A 17,929-nucleotide genomic window follows, 5' to 3' on the forward strand; every position below is an offset into this window, starting at 1 on the left:
ATTTTTGCTAAATTTCAGCTCTTGAGGATTAAAATCGTTTGGCCGCCATGCAACAAACACGACTCTTATTGCAGGTTCTGTGATAAAGTGTTGCCCCCACATGTGTGGACTAGAGGTCGCTTGAAGGGATCTCAGAAGTAGTTTTGTGACATCTGCTTCCGTGGGAATGTTCTGCAACGCGAATGGCCGTAGTGATTTGCGAGAGAGTTCCGAATGGATCCTTTGTCTCATGACGCCGATTTTCTCAATCCGGACAACAGGGGAAAATATAAAACAGGGGCGGGGGGGGGGGAAAGAGAAGTGGTCGTAAAGTGGCAGGGCACCTCTTTGTCCGCCACGGAAGGCCCCCCGGAAGGAGCCCCCCACTGTGATGACGTCGCCGTCGGTGAGGTCCCACAGTGCCAGCTCGCTCACGGGGATGGGGCGTCCGCGTGTGCGGTACCGCGGGCCCCCTCCGTCAGAGGCGCCGCCGCCGCCGCCTCCTCCTCCGCCGCCGCCGCCACCTCCCCCCAGCGGGCGCGTGACCACCAGGGATCGCTCAAACAGGAACACGTAGACGCGCTGCGGGGCGGGACACGGGGGGGGTGGCGGCGGGCGCGGACTCGGTGACTCGTTCCCCCGGCGCCGGCAAGTGCGAACCCGTCGTGTGGTTTATCGTGTGTGTGTGTGTGTGCTCGTGCGTCTCGATCATCGCCTGCGTCTCGGGGCGAACGCTGCGCTGCAGAGTTGTGTGCTGGCTACGGGTCGCTTGAGCAGCGAGATCCACGATCAGATTTTTGTTGGGTTAGGTCGCCTAAATGTGTCGTAAAACCACGCACCTCCACGTCATCAACCCACCTGCACGTGGAGGTGGGCTTACGATTCATTTACACGGTCTAACCCAAAACACTTTTTATCATTAATAATATTGGCTCGGGAAAGCCTACGTGTTATACATTGAGACTCACTTTGTGGTTTGCTTGGCTGGAAGGCGATGTGAATGGGAGGTTGATAATTTGATTAATTAGGGCGCATTAGGAAATTATAATTGACCGTGTCCCACCAAGTGACTGTTGAGAAAATAAAACGGGCTTGGGCTGGAGACATCGAGACCCCGCGGAGATGGAGCGATAAATTCAAGTTGTGTTCGGGAGCTCGATGAACCGTTACACTCGTGGGACTGAGAAATGGTGACGTCTTGGGGAGGCATTCATCCAGCAATGGACGGATCATGGCCGATGACGATGGTGACGAGGGTGACGATGGTGAAGAAAGTGGAGGCACTGCTGTAATTCACCAACGGCTGTTATTTTCTGTTCTTATCCGTGTGGATTTCTTTGGTGGAATAACTAAAAAAGATACAGATCTCACTGCCTGCGTGATTTAGAGCTACGTAATATCCCTGCGGTGCAGCCTAGGACCCATCATCACCAAGGAGCCCCCAAATCCCAAGATCATTAAATTAGTTATTAGAGCAAGCGCGATTGATATTTGCCTGGCATCACGGACAGGTCTTGGCGTGTCAAATCTGTACGGCGTTTGTGCTAATGCGCACCGTGTTTATCTGCGCTCGCATGATACAAGGTCTATATGACCTTGAGGCACAGTCAGTACAGCTCGGACCTTTAATAAAATTATTGTCATACACTGTGATTTGATGAATTGTCACGTTTTGGAGTTACTGTTTGAAAGTAAAGAGAATGATTGCGTCGTTTCCCGTTGCTATTCTTCACTTTGATATCGCGCCATTTGTTCCACGAGCCTAAACGTAAACTTCGCACACAGTTCTCCAATCACCGATCTAAAATGTAAATAGTCAATTGCTGCATTCGTACATAGTTCGATGCTTTATGTTGCGCGCAAAATTATTTATGTTTTTCAAAATGAACTCTTGAATAATTGTCGACAACCTTGGTCAGGAACTGCGTCATGCTGGTGGAAAGGGGTCAGAAGGTGCTTTAATTTACGATATAAATTTATTAAAAATTTCATTTGCATGTGCTCTTGGGACAGACACAGATCCCCCGTATAGCCTCAACAGACCTTTGGGGCAAGTACTGTTCACGAGCAGCACCTATGAAGGCTGGCACTGTGGCACACGAGGGGCTGTGGGTGGCCAGCACCACGCCCGGCTGAATTTGTCTCCCGAGTCACTATGTTTGTTCACGCCGCACCAGGTACTCGTTTGAGGCTGAGTCGACCTCGGGAAGGCCCAGGACCGGTTCAGATAACTGTCCCTGGTGTTGGCTTTGAGCAGGAATTGAACTCGAGTCAGTGGGTTCATAGCGCAGCGCGCTTACCACTACACTACTGCGCTCTCCACACACACACACATTCACGATTTACAATCTTAATTTGTTTTGAAAAGGCACTCTGCACATTACGTGAGATGTTGTTACCAATCATCAGGATTGTGCACTGTGTAATGACTTAATTTTTATTTTAAAAGGTGAAGGATTACTAATCGTGGAAAGGCGGACTGGATTGGGTTGCACCCAATTACATTCCAAGAGTACTATCGGCATCATGGCACAAAGAGAGAAAACAGTGGAAATGGTATTGAAGCCATTGCCGAGCATGCTCGCTGCGAGGAGCGGTAGCGCTGTGATGCACGCTCACAGCCGATTCTCGCTCACGGCCAATAATATTTGAACCGATTCCAGACTTTCCCGAGGTCGACTCGGCCTCAAATTAATACCTGGTGCGGTGTGTAAACATCGCCACTGGGGAAACAACGGTGGCCGGTGCCGGTGCTCGCTAACAGCACTTGCCCCAACGGTCTTTGTGTCTGCGTGCGTGGGCACTCACCGCGCCGCGCGCCGTTCTCAGCTCGCCGTGGCATGACAGGAGCCGCGGCGCCATCACGGCCGCGGCGCCGTCGCCGGCCGGGACGTCGCTCCAGTCCAGGCGGTTCCAGAAGTAGCGGCACTCGGATTCGCCGGTGCGAGAGTTGACGTCGCGCACGATCCCGGCCGCCGTGCTGATCTGCAGCAGGGAATACGCACAGGCACGGGTTCAGGTGTCCGGCTAGTTTCTTTTGTTGATTTCACCGAGCGAGAGGTGCCAGAGACCAGAGTCCCTCTTGCAGAGGTTCCACCGCTCTGCTGACCTGTTTGTTGCAAAGAAGGGCAATTGCCCAAAACCTTGCCTCCTGCATTATATATATATGTTTTTTTAAAGGTCACACCGTGTTATTGACGAACGTGTTCAGTTTTTTTTGTCATTTGCAAGAATGACCTGGGTAGCTATTTTATAAACTTTAGTAACAGGTAAAGGTGCAGTCCTGCAATTGCTTGCCGATGCCACCACTGGCAGAAGGGTCTCCCCCGCTCGAGGCAGGTCTACGAAGCGTCTCGCCAATCCGCGCTGTGGTGAACAATCCCCCGTGACTCGCATGGCATGGAGAGGTCGTCATCCAGCAGTGGACTGATATTAACAGCTGTGCAAGAGCATATATGAAGCAAAACCACCAGGCTCAGCGACAACTTTTACCTCCAAGCAATAAGACCGTTGAACAGCTGAACCCGAGCTGTCTACCTGCACCTTATCAGACTATTTTCACTCCACACTCCACACACACACATCAGACTATGAGCACAGAATCTGCACCTTACCACACACACTCCACACACACACACATATCTACACAACCACCACAACTGCTGCTACTGTTTAGTTATATATACGCCACTGCTCAATCAAGTCACTCTATTCTCTCCATAATTATCCCACTGTATCCCTCTTCCCCCGCATAAGTGTAAATAGTACCTACTGTGAATACGTCTCTCTTAAAATTTGTATATTTATCACATTTTTTAAAGATACATAGTGTTCTTCTATGTGCTTTTATTACTCATTTGTATTGACAGTATTATATTGTGCTACTTATTGCCTTTATTGATTTTTTTTTATAGACGCTGCACCGTGTGAGAGGAGAGCTTGCAAGTAAGTATTTAACTGTGTTACACTTCGCTATATCCTCTGTAAATGACAAATAAACTTTGATTTGATCTGATGATTTAAAGTAGCTCGCCACGATATTTCATTGGTAACAAGAGAGCGAGAGAACACGACTGAAATTGGCTCTTTGAATACAACTATTTTTATTTTATGTTGCCAGGTGATTCCCACTGAGCTATGTAGCTCTTTTTCAGAAGCGACCTGGCCACAAATGATTGCTCAACGAAGTGGCTTATCACGTGGAAATTTATAGCGGCCAAATACTCGAAATGCATATTCCTAAATGTGTAGGGAAAAACTGGAGGACCCGGAGAAAAATCCACGTGACCACGGGGAGAGAGAGAGAGACATGCAAACTCCAAATATACAGGCGTCAGTGTCGGGATCGAACCCACGACTCCCTGTATACCAAGCAAGGTAGTTAACATCTCGCCACCGGGGCATCCCGGCCGGGGCACGTACGGGATGCCACTTGTGCCGCCCGTCCTCAATCTTAACCGACACAATCGCTGCCACTCACGGCCCGCCCTGCGTAGCCGCCCTCACCACCACCCCCGCGTTGACCTCTGACCTTCTCGAGGAGGCACAACTGATTCCGCCAGCGGCCATTGCGAGAGCGCCTATTAAAGCGCATTGTAAGCCAATCGATAAAATCTCTCTGCTAAAGTTCATAAGCAGAAAAAAACAAGCCTCATGCCCATATCCGTCCCTCCACATAAAAATACAAAACTACATAATTTAATATATAACATATTTGTTTACATATATGTTATATATTATATTTATTTACATGAAATCCTGGAATAAATGCTGAAACATTTAATAAATATTGAAACATGTAATATGTTCGTTTCACCTCTCCGTCGAGTTATAGAGGGCAGATGAAGGTTGAGCGTGGTCAATAAAAATAAAGTGCAGAGCCTATAAACTTGATAAAGCCTCGTGGCTCTTGAAATGAGGGGTGCGGGAATAGAGACCTAGGTATTTCTGCTTGCTGTTGATCCTGGAATGAAACTGGGCTGGTAGAGGCAGGGGGAATGGAAATGCGGAATAAGGCAAACAGTCATGTGTGGCAAAATGTGTTTTCTTCCGTCAGTGCTGCTATCTTGGTGTGTTTTTGTTTATGGACCGGCATGGCACACCCAAAACTGTTTAGGCATACAAAACAATTCAGGTAAAACCTAGCCCCCTCCCCCACACCCCCCCACCGATCTCCGATCTCTTTTGAGAAAAAATAAAGACCTGCTAACGCAACGGTAAAAACCCTCACGACGAAGCGATAGTGTGCGCGCTTCCTCGTGGCGCGAGGCCGGCTACCCACGCTCCCACACATGCCAGCGTTATTCTCCGACGGGAGGTGAAATGAAGTACAGTCGTGGGGTTCAGATGGGGGTTGGCGCAGGGCTATTCCAGCAGAAAAGTGAACTACCTCCTGCACAGCACAGATATTTACGATTTGCTAAACATTATTTTTTATTTTACCAGGTAAAGCCTGGTCATCGCAAATGATAGCCCAATGAAGTGGCTTATCAAGTGGAAATGTATAGCAGGGAAATACTCTGAAACGCGTGATGTTGATTCTAAATGTGGAGGGGAAAACTGGATGACCCAGAGAAAAATCCACGCCACCACGAGGAGAACATGATAATCCAAATATACAGGAATCAGTGTCGGGATCGAACCCATGCCCTCCTGTAGAGGGAGTTAATGATAACGATTTGTATCTGGCAATGGCCGCTTCTTCATGTGCTGTGCAGAAGAGGCCCGTTGCCCGTAGCATTGCCTATACTATATTTATTTATTTCATTTTAAGGCCACAAGTGTTAGTGACGAGTGCGTAGAGTTTTGTGTGTCTGTTTGTTATTTGTACGTGTGCACCCACTGCCAATGCAGCAGCAGCAGCAGGATTGGCAGCAACATCACCAAATCGTTTTGTTATCCTTTTGATTTGCATCGCTCTGGGCGATTTTTATTTTTTTCTCCGCAAACTCGGCATGTTTTTTTTCATGCCGCGGTTATAGCTAGCTGAAAGATGTCCGGAGAGATTCGACCATAAAAAAACCACGCGTAAAGTTAATATTTACTTGTTCCAGACAGTCTCGACTGAGCCGCAAGACTGTGTCAAGGAGAGCCCTTACTTGGGACATTAGTCCATAAATATAACTAGAAAAAATATACCTTTTTAGAAACGAACGCCAAAAACCTGTTTGAAACTCGTCTATTGCTTTGTACGTACGTTAAACTTCTTTCGCCACCGTACATAGCCAACCGTGCCGATCGGAGGTGGTAATAACGATAAAAAAGTTCTTTATTTACACGGGAAGCCTCGCCGAGTCTCAAGGCTCGTTCTGTGGATCGCGCCTGCCTACAGAAATTCGTGCAGTTGATTTCATTTTGCAATTTTACAGGGAGGAGGGAGCAGCACACACACACTCACAGGCTGCTGAAGGCGTAGTACAAAACAGCAGTACAGTAGCTGAAGGCGGACAACAGGCGTAGTACAGAACCACGGTGGAATTTTTGCCCACGCTGCCATCTGCCGACATTGTAGGGGCAGCAGCCTATAGCACCTGGCCTTGAGGAACGGTGGTTGCCCATCCGAGCACTGTCCAAGATGAAAACAAAAAAACCTGCTTAGCTGTTGAGACGTGACGAGGCCGTGCAGAATTGGTCACAGGCAATGGTTTCGGGCTGTGTATTCAAAATGACATCAGTTCAAAACTCAAGGTGTTATATAAGATCGTTTACCTATACATGATCCAAACAAAGGCAACCACCCCCCCCCCCCCATAAAGCCTTTAACGTCCTCCGGGCAGCAGTTCGCTCACCGCCTCCTCCAGCAGCTGACGGTCGGCGTGGTCGTTGGGCGTGTGGCGCAGGATTCCGCGCAGCAGCAGCGGGTACTTGACGAGGCGGGAGCGCGGCGCGTCCAGGAAGCTCCAGAGGTCGAGGCGGCGCGAGAAGGGCGACTCGAGGCAGCGCTGCAGGAAGTCGTGGACGCGCGCCTCCCCCCGCTTGCGCTCCAGCAGCAGGCGGGCCGCCACCTGGTTGCTGCAGTAGCGCGAGTAGGCGGTGAGGCATGGGAGCTGCGTGCAGCCAGAGGGCACGCGGGACAAACGGGGGGGGGGGGCAAAACGGATGGAGAGAGAGAGAGACGGGTCAAGGGTCAATTGTATGGACGACAATTGGATGGACAGACAAACGGACTGGCAACAGGATGGACAAATGTACGGGCAGACTGGCTGGCAGACGACAGATAGATGAACAAAGAATGCACAGACGAACGGACGGATGGACATAGAGTATGGACGGACGTAACAAATGGGTTTTCATGAGAACAGGACACAAATAAAAACAAGTGCCCTGTCAGGTGCACAGAGGTAGTGGCAATGATCCCCCGCTCCCTCCCCAACCACGAACTCAAAGAACAAAGTCCAGGAAAGCTTTGTGACTTTTTGTTACCCAAAAATGGCATAATGTACATGCATGATGTACCTGCATGATGTACATGCATGATGTACATACATAATGTACATGCATGATGCACCTGCATGATGTACATACTTAATGTACATGCATGATGTACCTGCATGATGTACCTGCATGATGTACGTACATAATGCACAGTGTACATTTTGTACGTTAATTAACTGTGGATAACCCAACCAATAATAGACATCCGTTGTCATTTATATGAATGCATGAATCCCCCCTCTGGTCTTCGCACCATGATCACACTACGAGCCACGTGCTTCCCAGTAGACATCAAAGATCCGGCGACGCCGTTCTCAAGAGTATGCCATTGCGTGCCGACGTCACGGTTCAGATTAGAAAAATTACTCTCAAGTTACTTAATTGGAATTTACACAGCGACAATGATCCCCCACCCCTCCCCCCCCCCCCAACTGCTAAAACTTTTCAGAACCATCCTGAGAACGCGAGACTGTCCTGGGTAAAGCAGCGGAGGAGTAATACAACAACAGGAGAGCCGAGCTCGTTTGTCTCACCCAGGCTGCCAAGATGTGCCCCACTCTGTCCGTGGTGCCGTCGTCCTTCCGCGCCGACTTCAGCTTGGCCAGAAGGTCTGCGTAGAGTGCCGTCGGGACACATCATGGCGAGTTACTCTCGGCACCCGCTTGCGAGAAGAGGCCCTTCCTGCGCTCAGCCAAATTGGCCGCCCGTGTCAACGGCAGAGACCTCGCCGTGCGGCTATTCGTGTGAACGCGACGAGGGATGGGTCCGCCCGCACTCAATTTCTCACCGGGTACTTTTCTGGAATCTCTGCGATCCTGGAGTAGGCATACGAGCAGCAGCCACCGCCGTCACAGCAAGTGGTATACTGGATGTGGTGTGCCGAGCTCTGGTGTGATTTTATTACGGCACCCAGATTTCTTTGGTGACTTATTCACAAAATCGTTGTTCAAATGGTGTGGACGAGAAACTAAGATTTGTTTTTTTTGTCCGAGCATTAAAGAAAAGTTTAAATTGGCGGAGTAACTGAGAGAACTGGGTGTAGCGATTGAGAGTTGCTGCTGAGGACCTTTCACGCGAGGTTGTACTGCATTCGTAATACCCTGCTGAAGGCTCCTTCACTCCTCCGCTGTGAAGTTGCGTACAAGGCCAGTAAATTCAAGACGTCTCTCTACTCAAACCCAACACACGAACAAAGCTTGTTCCCACTGGTGACCCCGATCCAGCGGGGGATCAGAAACGACACATTCCTATGGCAGGGACAATCGTTCTAATTATCTCTCCCCCCCCCCCCCCCCACCGGACAACAGCAGAGAGGCTGGAACTGAAGAATGGCCTTCTCCAAAAAACCCAAAGGCTTCACAGCTCAACGACTAAACGCCGTCTCATGTGGCTCCACTTTCTGTCGTCGCTATTTCTCTTCGTCACGTAGTTTTTTGTTGTTGTTCTTCAATAGCAATGGAAACAACAACAACAACACCGGGCCGGCATCGACGCGTGTGTCCGCGGGAAGGGAGCCGAGAGCTGAGGCACTCACCGGCGTGCAGAGGGATGAAAGTCTCCAGCATCCCAAAAATTTTCTCCAGCTCCTTGGCGGACATTATCGCGAGCGTGAGCATGGGGTCGTGGTAAACCTGTGTGGGGGACAGAATCAGAAGACGTTTGTATTTATACTGCAGGAGGAATCTGATGAGCTATGAAGCTCTTTTTCACAGATGTCTAGTAGGGGCGGGTAAGAACGTTACAACAACAAACAATACAAACGCACGGTAGTCGTGCAAAGTGCAAGAAAGTTAAACAAATCAACCCAAGATAAACAAATACAACACGAAACCAGCCCAATCCTACCAGGCGAAGCTCGCTGAGCTATTAACTTATTTTTCAGAAGCGACCTGAGCACAAATGCTTACTCAACAAAGTGGCCCATCGTATGGACAGGGCCCGGGTGGAAGAGACGGCGGTCGTGAGTGAACACGAAGGGGTTAAAGGGGTGGTGTCTTAGCACCGAGCTTCAATTAACTATTTTAAATCTCAGAATCAGAATATGTATTTTTGTCGGCATGAGGGCAGACTATTGGGCCCGACAAAGTGGACATTGGGGACTCTGCAGCAGCGAGAGCGCCGTCACTTTAAATACACACAATACAATAAAATAAAAAACCTACCATAGCAGGATCGTCATGAATATAAGAGTTTTGAGTTGAGACCATCCTGGGTAAAATGTAATTTCCGTCCTTCTGGACTAAGAAGCTCCAATGTCTATTATTATTATTAAGATTGAAACAGGAGGCTTTCTCCACAACTCTGGCTGTCGCCTGATGAGGCCGGTTGTATGTACCGGTGAAACGTCACAGTACTCGAATTGTAAACGTTGTGGGTTTACTGTGCAACACACCGGTGTGCTGAACAAGTAACGAATTGGCACGTTTTGTTTACGTGACAACATACTCTTTGGTTTTATTCGGTAAAGTCTCGTAATCTACGTGACTTTAACGAATAAAACCAAAGAGTATGAATCCTTGCAGTCACGAAAGCTTCAAATCTAGAATTACAAATTGCCTGTGTTGGAAATTACGCATTCATATTTACGCTATCTAACCCCAAAAACCTCTATTCTGGATAATATTACGATTTTGTTTGTTTACCCAGAAAAGCCTCACCGAGTCTCAAGGCTCGTTTTTCAGAAGGGTCCTGCCAAGTGTACACAGAAGCGCGGCGACGTTGCGACGTATAATTCCAGTTGAGTACTATGCAAGGACATTTTTTTCAGCATTGGGATGTTTTGGGCCAATACCCCATGTGCACTGTGTGGTTTGTCGTCTTTAGCTACGCCACCCCCACCCCCGACGCTATTAAGGGTGCTGCTGCTGCGTGCAGTCTGCCCCCGCAGATCCAGCGGCGAAGTTCCCACGGGCTCTTGGGCGCTGCGTGTCGGTGTCACAGCCAAATTGACCACCTGTTCCAGAGAGTAAATTTCCCAGAGTGCAAACAGCCGCCGCGGCCAGTAGGCAGCCGCAACCACCCCCTCTCCCCCGTCACCTCCGCCGCCACCGACCAGCCCCTCCGGTTTCCATGGTTCAACTTTACTTTCGAATTTCGCCCTTAATCTGCCGTGAAGAAAAGTCAAAATTGCGCACGGGGCCTGGAAACGCTGGCAAATATTAAACTGTGGCCAATTACGTATGCGCCGCCGCCGCCGCCGCCGCTGCCACCACCGCCACCGCCGCCTCGTCGGCGAGAACGTGGGAAAGTGTGTGGCCTGGCGCGGTTAGCCATGGAAACTGGAGGGTAGCGCCCCGTCTTTGTAAACGTGCTCTGCACGGCTTTGTAGACAAACTCACGACGGGCCTTGCACCAAAGAGCTCGTTCGGACCCCACCTGGGGTGACTAAAGTTACTCGTGTCCACTACGGGCAGTGTCCACCACGGGTAACGTCATCCACGAGTAGTGTCCACCACGGGTAATGTCATCCACGAGTAGTGTCCACCATGAGTAGTGTCTAACGTGGGCAGTGTCCACCATGGACAGTGTCCACCACGAGTAGTGTCCACCACGGGTAACGTCATCCACGAGTAGTGTCCACCATGAGTAGTGTCTAACGTGGGCAGTGTCCACCATGGACAGTGTCCACCACGAGTAGTGTCCACCACGGGTAACGTCATCCACGAGTAGTGGCCACCGTGGGCAGTGTCCACCACGAGTAGTGTCCACCACGGGTAACGTCATCCACGAGTAGTGTCTAACGTGGGCAGTGTCCACCATGGGCAGTGTCCACCACGAGCAGTGTCCACCATGGGCAGTGTCCACCATGGGCAGTGTACGGTGCTATAACTCGGGTGTCCACCTAACTTGGTATTCCCAGGACCGTCGTCCTCTTTGTGAGGTTGTCGTCTTGGAAAATCGATAGAGGTTTTTCCCCCGGGACCCGAATTGAGAAAAAAAAGTTCCCGATAGTATTGCGAGTTATCCTTCCTCCCCATGATGACGATTAACCCCCCCCCTCCCCACCGGCTTCGTATCTAACTCAGAAGCAGCAACACGAGTGGTAACTCGGAGGAGGCAACACGAGTGGTAACTCAGAAGTGACGGCAGCGGCGGCGGCGGCGTCTCGATGGGTGGCTTCTTTAATTTGCCCGCGTGCCCAAACACGGAGGAGGGCGCTCCATGCTTTTTCATCTCCTTTGGGGTTTCTCTTTTTCTCTTCTACCCCCCCCCCCCACTGCACAATCTGGGAAAGTAAACAGGCTCGGCCGGCCGCGCAGCAGCTTGGGCCCCACTTGGGAAAATCAAACACACCTCCGGTGAGGGACCCTGTGAAAAGGGGGGTGGGTGGGGGGCCTCACAAAATGATCTTGTGTTGACGCTTCTCAACGACTCACCGCACCGCGCGCTCGCTGGTGCGTGGCGAGCGGGTGACATTGACCTCCCCCCCCACCCAGTGGCGATCCCCCCCCACCCCCCCCCAGAGAGCGGTGGTAATGTGGTCGGCATTTCGGGATTTGTATTTTGTTTTCGTTGCACACAGTCTTAGTCCAGTCGAGGTATTAAAAAAAAACCCCGTTAAACGTTTGTGCGAGTATCACTCTGTGGATTTCGCTTTAGCCATTCTCTTAGTGTAATCCATGGCATGATAATAACAACAACAATTTCAACCTGTAACAAATCAGAGACAAGCAGGAAGGCGCGGCAGGCAGGTGTTGAGCCAGTGGCAAATTCCACCCACCCCAAGCTCTGCGGTCCTCTATATATGAAGGTGATATCAGCTAATGAAGGAATGTTTACACGTGTGAGAGGAAATCAGAGCACCCGGTGAAAAGTTACACGTGAGGGGGGGGGGAGGGTAACACGCTTTTCCGTACAGATGGCACAAAAGCAGTCACACATTTGGTTAGGCACTCTTCTGAGGCAATGAAATGTTCATGTGGGGGGCATGCAACGTACCCTCCCCCCACGTCAGCCAATCGGTCCCCTCTGTGTATATCGAGGAGGTGGTGTAGTTGTTGCGCACTGTGCTGTGAGCTTGTTTCATTCCAGGCCATGGGCGAACATCAGTGGCGAGTTCTATCTGAGACGCGGCCTGTGGCTTGCAGGCCCCTTCACCATCTGGCATGGACCTGCGTGGCCAAGCGTGGGCCAAACAGTTCCCATGGCTGACCGACACGGCATGGTGAGGCCTTCATGCAGCAGTGGGTTGACACAAACGGGGTTTGTGGATAATTTTAACTTTGGATTTAAATCATGGGCGGGTGTTTGCAAGGGGGGGGGGGCAAGGCCCCTCCCAAACTGGGCAACCAAATTAATTATTTTAGTAGTTTAATATGAAGACTATAAAATAATTACTTATATGCGCCCGCGATTCCTAAAGTGAGGGACAAAGCGACCCCCCCCCCCGCCACCAAATATAGACTTCAGACTCCGCCTGTGGTTTCAATGATGACTCATGTTTGTTTGAGGTGGTTGGCGGACGGACACAAACCTTTTTGGCCAAGGTCAAGTCTTCGATGAGGTCCTGTTCACCTTGGGCCAACTCAAAAATTGCCTGGAGAATCAAAACCAAGCGTCAGAAATCAGTATTCATGCTACTTTACGTGCACAGGACACATCGATTCAGTGTGTTCACTCGATAAGATACAAATTAGCATGAAGTAATCATAAGTAATTATAATTTCGCTAGCATAACATCATTTACCCGTGACTGCACGCCAGGAAGGGGAGTAGAGTCAAGGACGCAAAGGAGAGAGACAGAGAAAGGAACGGGAAAGGGAAGAGAGGCCTGCAGGGAAGTCCTTAAGAGGGACAGAGGAGGAGGGTACGGCTCAAGTGGAGCAACAGGAAGGGAGGAGGAGGAGGGGGAGAGAGAGAGAAGGAATGACCGGGCCACGATGTCGAGGATGATGAGAGGGTGGTGATGATGACAGGGGAGAGACGAGAGGGAGAGAAGGAGAGAGCAGACGTGAGCTGCACGGAGGAGGATCGTCTGTTTTTACAGCGGGCAGTGAGAGGGGAGGGGTTCAGAGTGGGAGTGGCCACGCGGATGTCACGTGATTTACGGGAGGCGTAAGCTACTTTAGATTTACACATCATGCACCAAATGAAGTTATTGCGTCACATTGTACAAATATTCCTACATTTGAACCTCATGGCAGTACCCCGGGGTACCATAGTACTCCGGCTCTCGCATGATGTCCGTGATGCAGTCATTTTTAGTCTGTCGAGATCGCGGAGTGGCACCGATTTTGGATTGATTGGTACCCCAGTCGTGGAGTTAAGTAACACCAATGGAAAAAAATAGTGTCCCAGAAATAACATATTTAATTGCTTTGGCCATTTTGTATTATTTGGTACCCCGGGATACCGCCATAAGGATCATTTCACCACTAAACAAAAGCCCCCTTTAGAATTCGCTACAGTGAGAAGGGGTGACGGCCAGCTGTCGAGACTAAAAATGCAGTGGCAGCTAAAGGAGGGAGCACGCCCACAGGGACGACTTCCATAGAGTTGGGAGCCATGAAATCAGCTCGTGCTGCAGGAGCCAGCCAGATTGTTGCATCGCAGGACTGCGAGAGTTGGCGACAGCCCGGGCCAGGCATCCGTCCATCAGCGGATAGGTGATGGCTGGCGATGATGGTGATGGCGATGCCGACGACGCGTGGCGGCGTTCTTTCGCAGTGCGCAGGGAGCTACCTCCTGCCGCTTGATCTCGGCGCGGGAGAGACGCTCCGTGGTGCCGGTGTCGTACATCTCGCTCCACAGCTTGCTGTCACGTCGCTTGAGCGAGGAGCCGCTGTGCGACGACGGAGGGTGAGGACCCGGCGTGGCTGCCACTCCTCCACAGCCACCGCCCAACCGCACCGCTCTCCAGGCGCCGTCGAAGACAGTGGGCGATCGTGACGGCGGAGACGACGGTGGCGATGGCGGAACCAGGGGACCGCTTTCTGGGCGCAGGCTGATGGAGCGCTGAGAAGAGACACACGCATGCACCGTGTGAGCGCACGACGGTGCCAGGTCGAGGTCAAGAGGTCATCGCAGCCGACACAACCAGCCCACTGCACCACCGCGCCGTCACTTCCGACCTTCTGCCGGAATCGCGCAGCTGTTGCGCAATGCGGTAAAGCTAGTGCAACAACAAAAAAAGTCAACAAAAAACACTTTCGTATAATTCTCAAGGATTGGCCATTGTGTGACAGTTTGGCAAACCAGCAATCCAAATGTCAAACGTCAACCACAACAAAGTTTGCGAAAGTAACAACGATGTTCACGTGATGGATTCGCTAAGGCTGTGCGCAATCGCTCCCAAGCAGGTGTTGCCTCTGAGAAGCAAAGAGCCACCACACCTCACCATCGCTTCCTTCCCTCTGCTGGAGCCAGCGGCCGTCACGCAGTCAATGCTTGACCTTCAACGAGCGCTCTTACAGCCTCATCACCGCCTTCCTCGAGTCAGACAGTTGACACGTCTGTCTAAGGACAGATTGCAGAGCCCCACAGTTTGTCTCCACGGCGCTGGATGTTTACGTATTGTGTCGGATACTTATTTGAATGCTCACCGGATGCAGGGGTAGCCCAGGATTGGTGCTGATATCAATCTCCGTTGATATTATACACACTTACAGGAACTGAATTCGGCTTGCCAAGTTTGTTGTGCAGTCCGTGAGCCACACGCACACACACGAGCACACAGGCACTCTGCTATATTGGTCTGGAAAGCCCATAGGATGATGAACTAAAGATACTCTATATATAGGCGGAGAGACAAAGACAAGGATCACCCATATAGCCTTAACGACTGTAGGGGCAAGTGCCATTAGCGAGCACCTATGAAGATTGTAATGGCACACGAGGGGGTGGGTGGCCAGCACCAACGCCTGGCCGCCTTTGTCTCCCCAGTGGCGATGTTTCCACACCGCACCAGGTACTCATTTGAGGCTGAGTCGACCAAGGGGAGGGCCCAGGACCGGTTCAGATAATCGTCACTCGCGTTCGGCATGAGCGAGAATCGAACTTCGTGCTAACCACTGCGCCACCGTTCCCCATGCACACGGACAATCATACAAAAACACGCACACCAACACACAGCTTTACACACACACAGACCCCCAACGCCTGCACATGAACACGTCCTGCCAACTGAAACTCGACACTCGGCACCAACTGTTGCATTGCGTTTGCTCCTCGTCATTCGCAGGCCGAAATCCCTGCTGACCTTGAGGGCTGTGTTGCTGGTGGCGAGGGATTCTGCGCCAGATGAAGGAGGGTGGTGGTGGTGGTGGCGGTGGCGTGGATGCAAGTGTGCGTGCGTCTATGCGCCCGTGTATTTCGTGTGGGGAGCAGCAGTGGAGCGCAGGGGTCGACACACCGGAAACAACGAGAAGAGCCACTTTTTTAGATTTTTTTCGGTGAACAAAAAAATATATATATTTTAAGAGCCGCAACGCAATGCGAATACGAGGGGGTCCGTGATGAATGAGCCACCGCATACGCCTCGGGATCCCCAGGTTGCCGACCCCTTGGTGCAGCGGTCAGCGCTGCGTCACGAACCCGGCGACCCGAGTTCGATTCCCGCTCGCGGTTAACGCCAGTGGCGATTGTCTGAACCGGTCTTGGGCCTCCCCTAGGTCGACTCGGCCTCAAACGACTGCCTAGTGCGGTGTGTAAACATGGCCTAGATAGGTGCTCGCTAACAGCACTTGCCCCGACAGTCTGTCTAAAGCTATATGGGGCGATCTCTGTCTTGTGTGTGTGAGGGGAGACCCACCCACCCGCCCACCTCCCACAATGACAAAGCCAGATGTGGAAACGAAGACACCGCACGAGTTCGCAGCGACTGTCACACGATGGGCGCGAGATTACAAAGCCCCACCGTAGGCGAACTACGGGGCGACCCCACTCGTAGATCGTCGTGATCGCCAGCCACGATCGATGCACTGCTGGATGAAGACCCGGCAGCGGGTCGCCACCTCTAACAGTCCCGCGACGGACATCCTCTCACGTACGCGTTCCGGGGCTCCATGGCTGGCGCTCTGTCGTGAGAGTCGAACGGCTGCCATCGATTATCTGGAGCGGGCGCGTCCTTCCCCCCAAGACCGCCTCTGCACTCGTTCACGCTGTGCGCGCTTTGGCCACGCTTTGGCCACGCTTTGGCCACGCTTTGGCCACGCGCGTCCCCCGGGAACGTTTTCTCAAACTTAATTTTTTACGGCGAACGTGTCAAGTAATTCTATAGAGCCAACGTCCGTGAAAGTAAATACGATTTGACTCAGTGTTGATAAACTATCGTTGTGCTTTATAATTTTATATACGCGTTCCCCCTGCTAGGTGGGTCCTCTGCAGCGATTTCAGTTTTTTGTTGTTGCTTTATTTCCTTGTAGTAATTTCGGTGGCCCAGCTTCAATGGGTCGAGATTTTGACTTAAAAAAACATGCATGGCTAAATGAAATGTATGGTTTTTTAATTGTGCCGGATTCGAAAACTACACCCGCAAATTTACTCAATTGGGACAATTTGTAGAGAAATCGTCACCCCCACACGAGCACATCAATGCCTCCCCCCCCCCACCTCAGGTCACTCTTACAAACGAAACTCTTGGTGGCTAAACAAAAAAGTAAACTCAACAAGATAATGAAACGATCCGCGACATTGGCATTGGTCGTGTCCACATTCAGTGATCGTCCATGACTAGCAGACTAGGCTAACTCTGAAGATACACCGGGATTTGTTTTGGTTATTATTGTTAATATATTTTCTTAGCATATACAATTGCAAAAAAATCTCCGGGATTCCTCTCAATTGTCACCGGGAAGGGATCGATGCGAATTCCAGCAGCGACTCCGAGCCAATCCGGGAGGGTCAGCAACTCTATAGGCAAAGTATGAACGACACGAACGCACTGGGCTCCGGTCTGATGACCTGAAAAGGGGGCCATGAAGATGTGGGGGTTTGGGGTTTGGTTCGGTGGGTGCTGGGGGGTTAGCTAGAGGGGTTGCGGTTGGAGAGAGAGGGCAACGGACTCCACACATCAAAGCCGCGGAGAGAGGATTGGGAAGTCCATTAGCCGTGAAGTGTTATGACTGACAAAGGCGCGAGGGCACCGTTTCAAACACTTGCTTTAGTCATCACACAGTCGATGGCTGTCCGTGTCCTAAAACATCTTGAAAGCGTTTCACGGTAAAAGCTCCCGTGTGTACGGGATTATTACATTATTTACTTTGGCCCATTCATCCGCTCACTCCGCTGGCTCTCATTCATCCGCTCTCGTGCGCCCACAGACACGAGGAGTCTTTTTTTTCCCCCTCTCGCGACGCGGCGAGAGCCAAAGAGTTCTCACAATCCCCGCATGCTGTCCGCCTAGAGCTACGCACCCACCTTGACGCTACGCCGTCCGTTTGAATATCGTGTCGAATATCGCGTCAAATTCGCGATTGGTTTTCAACGGTTATACATCCTTAGTTGCTCTTCGTGTCCACGCGAAAAAGTGCACAGATTATAATGAAAATTCCTTCGTAGGTATTTTTTTCTTTCTTTT

At 51.0% G+C, this 17,929-nt stretch overlaps 1 protein-coding gene across 2 annotated transcripts in view; it reads right to left on the bottom strand.

Moving 5' to 3' along the window:
* The window catches only part of LOC116952237 (rho guanine nucleotide exchange factor 3-like), a 43,377-nt gene that overhangs the window by 3,660 nt on the left and 21,788 nt on the right, over window positions 1-17,929 (bottom strand). For both annotated transcript variants that reach the window (XM_032971416.2, XM_032971415.2), the window contains 7 exons: window positions 14,095-14,367; window positions 12,887-12,949; window positions 8,948-9,044; window positions 7,947-8,023; window positions 6,768-7,025; window positions 2,788-2,964; window positions 324-561 (listed from right to left, as the gene is read on the bottom strand). In XM_032971416.2, coding sequence (XP_032827307.1) covers window positions 324-561; window positions 2,788-2,964; window positions 6,768-7,025; window positions 7,947-8,023; window positions 8,948-9,044; window positions 12,887-12,949; window positions 14,095-14,367 — 1,183 coding nt within the window. The remainder of the gene's footprint in view (window positions 1-323; window positions 562-2,787; window positions 2,965-6,767; window positions 7,026-7,946; window positions 8,024-8,947; window positions 9,045-12,886; window positions 12,950-14,094; window positions 14,368-17,929) is intronic.

The sequence above is a fragment of the Petromyzon marinus genome, chromosome 46, assembly GCF_048934315.1.
Source record: "Petromyzon marinus isolate PM22_M1 ecotype Great Lakes invasive population chromosome 46, UKy_Petmar_22M1.pri1.0, whole genome shotgun sequence".
In the NCBI taxonomy this organism is placed as follows: Eukaryota; Metazoa; Chordata; class Hyperoartia; order Petromyzontiformes; family Petromyzontidae; genus Petromyzon; species Petromyzon marinus.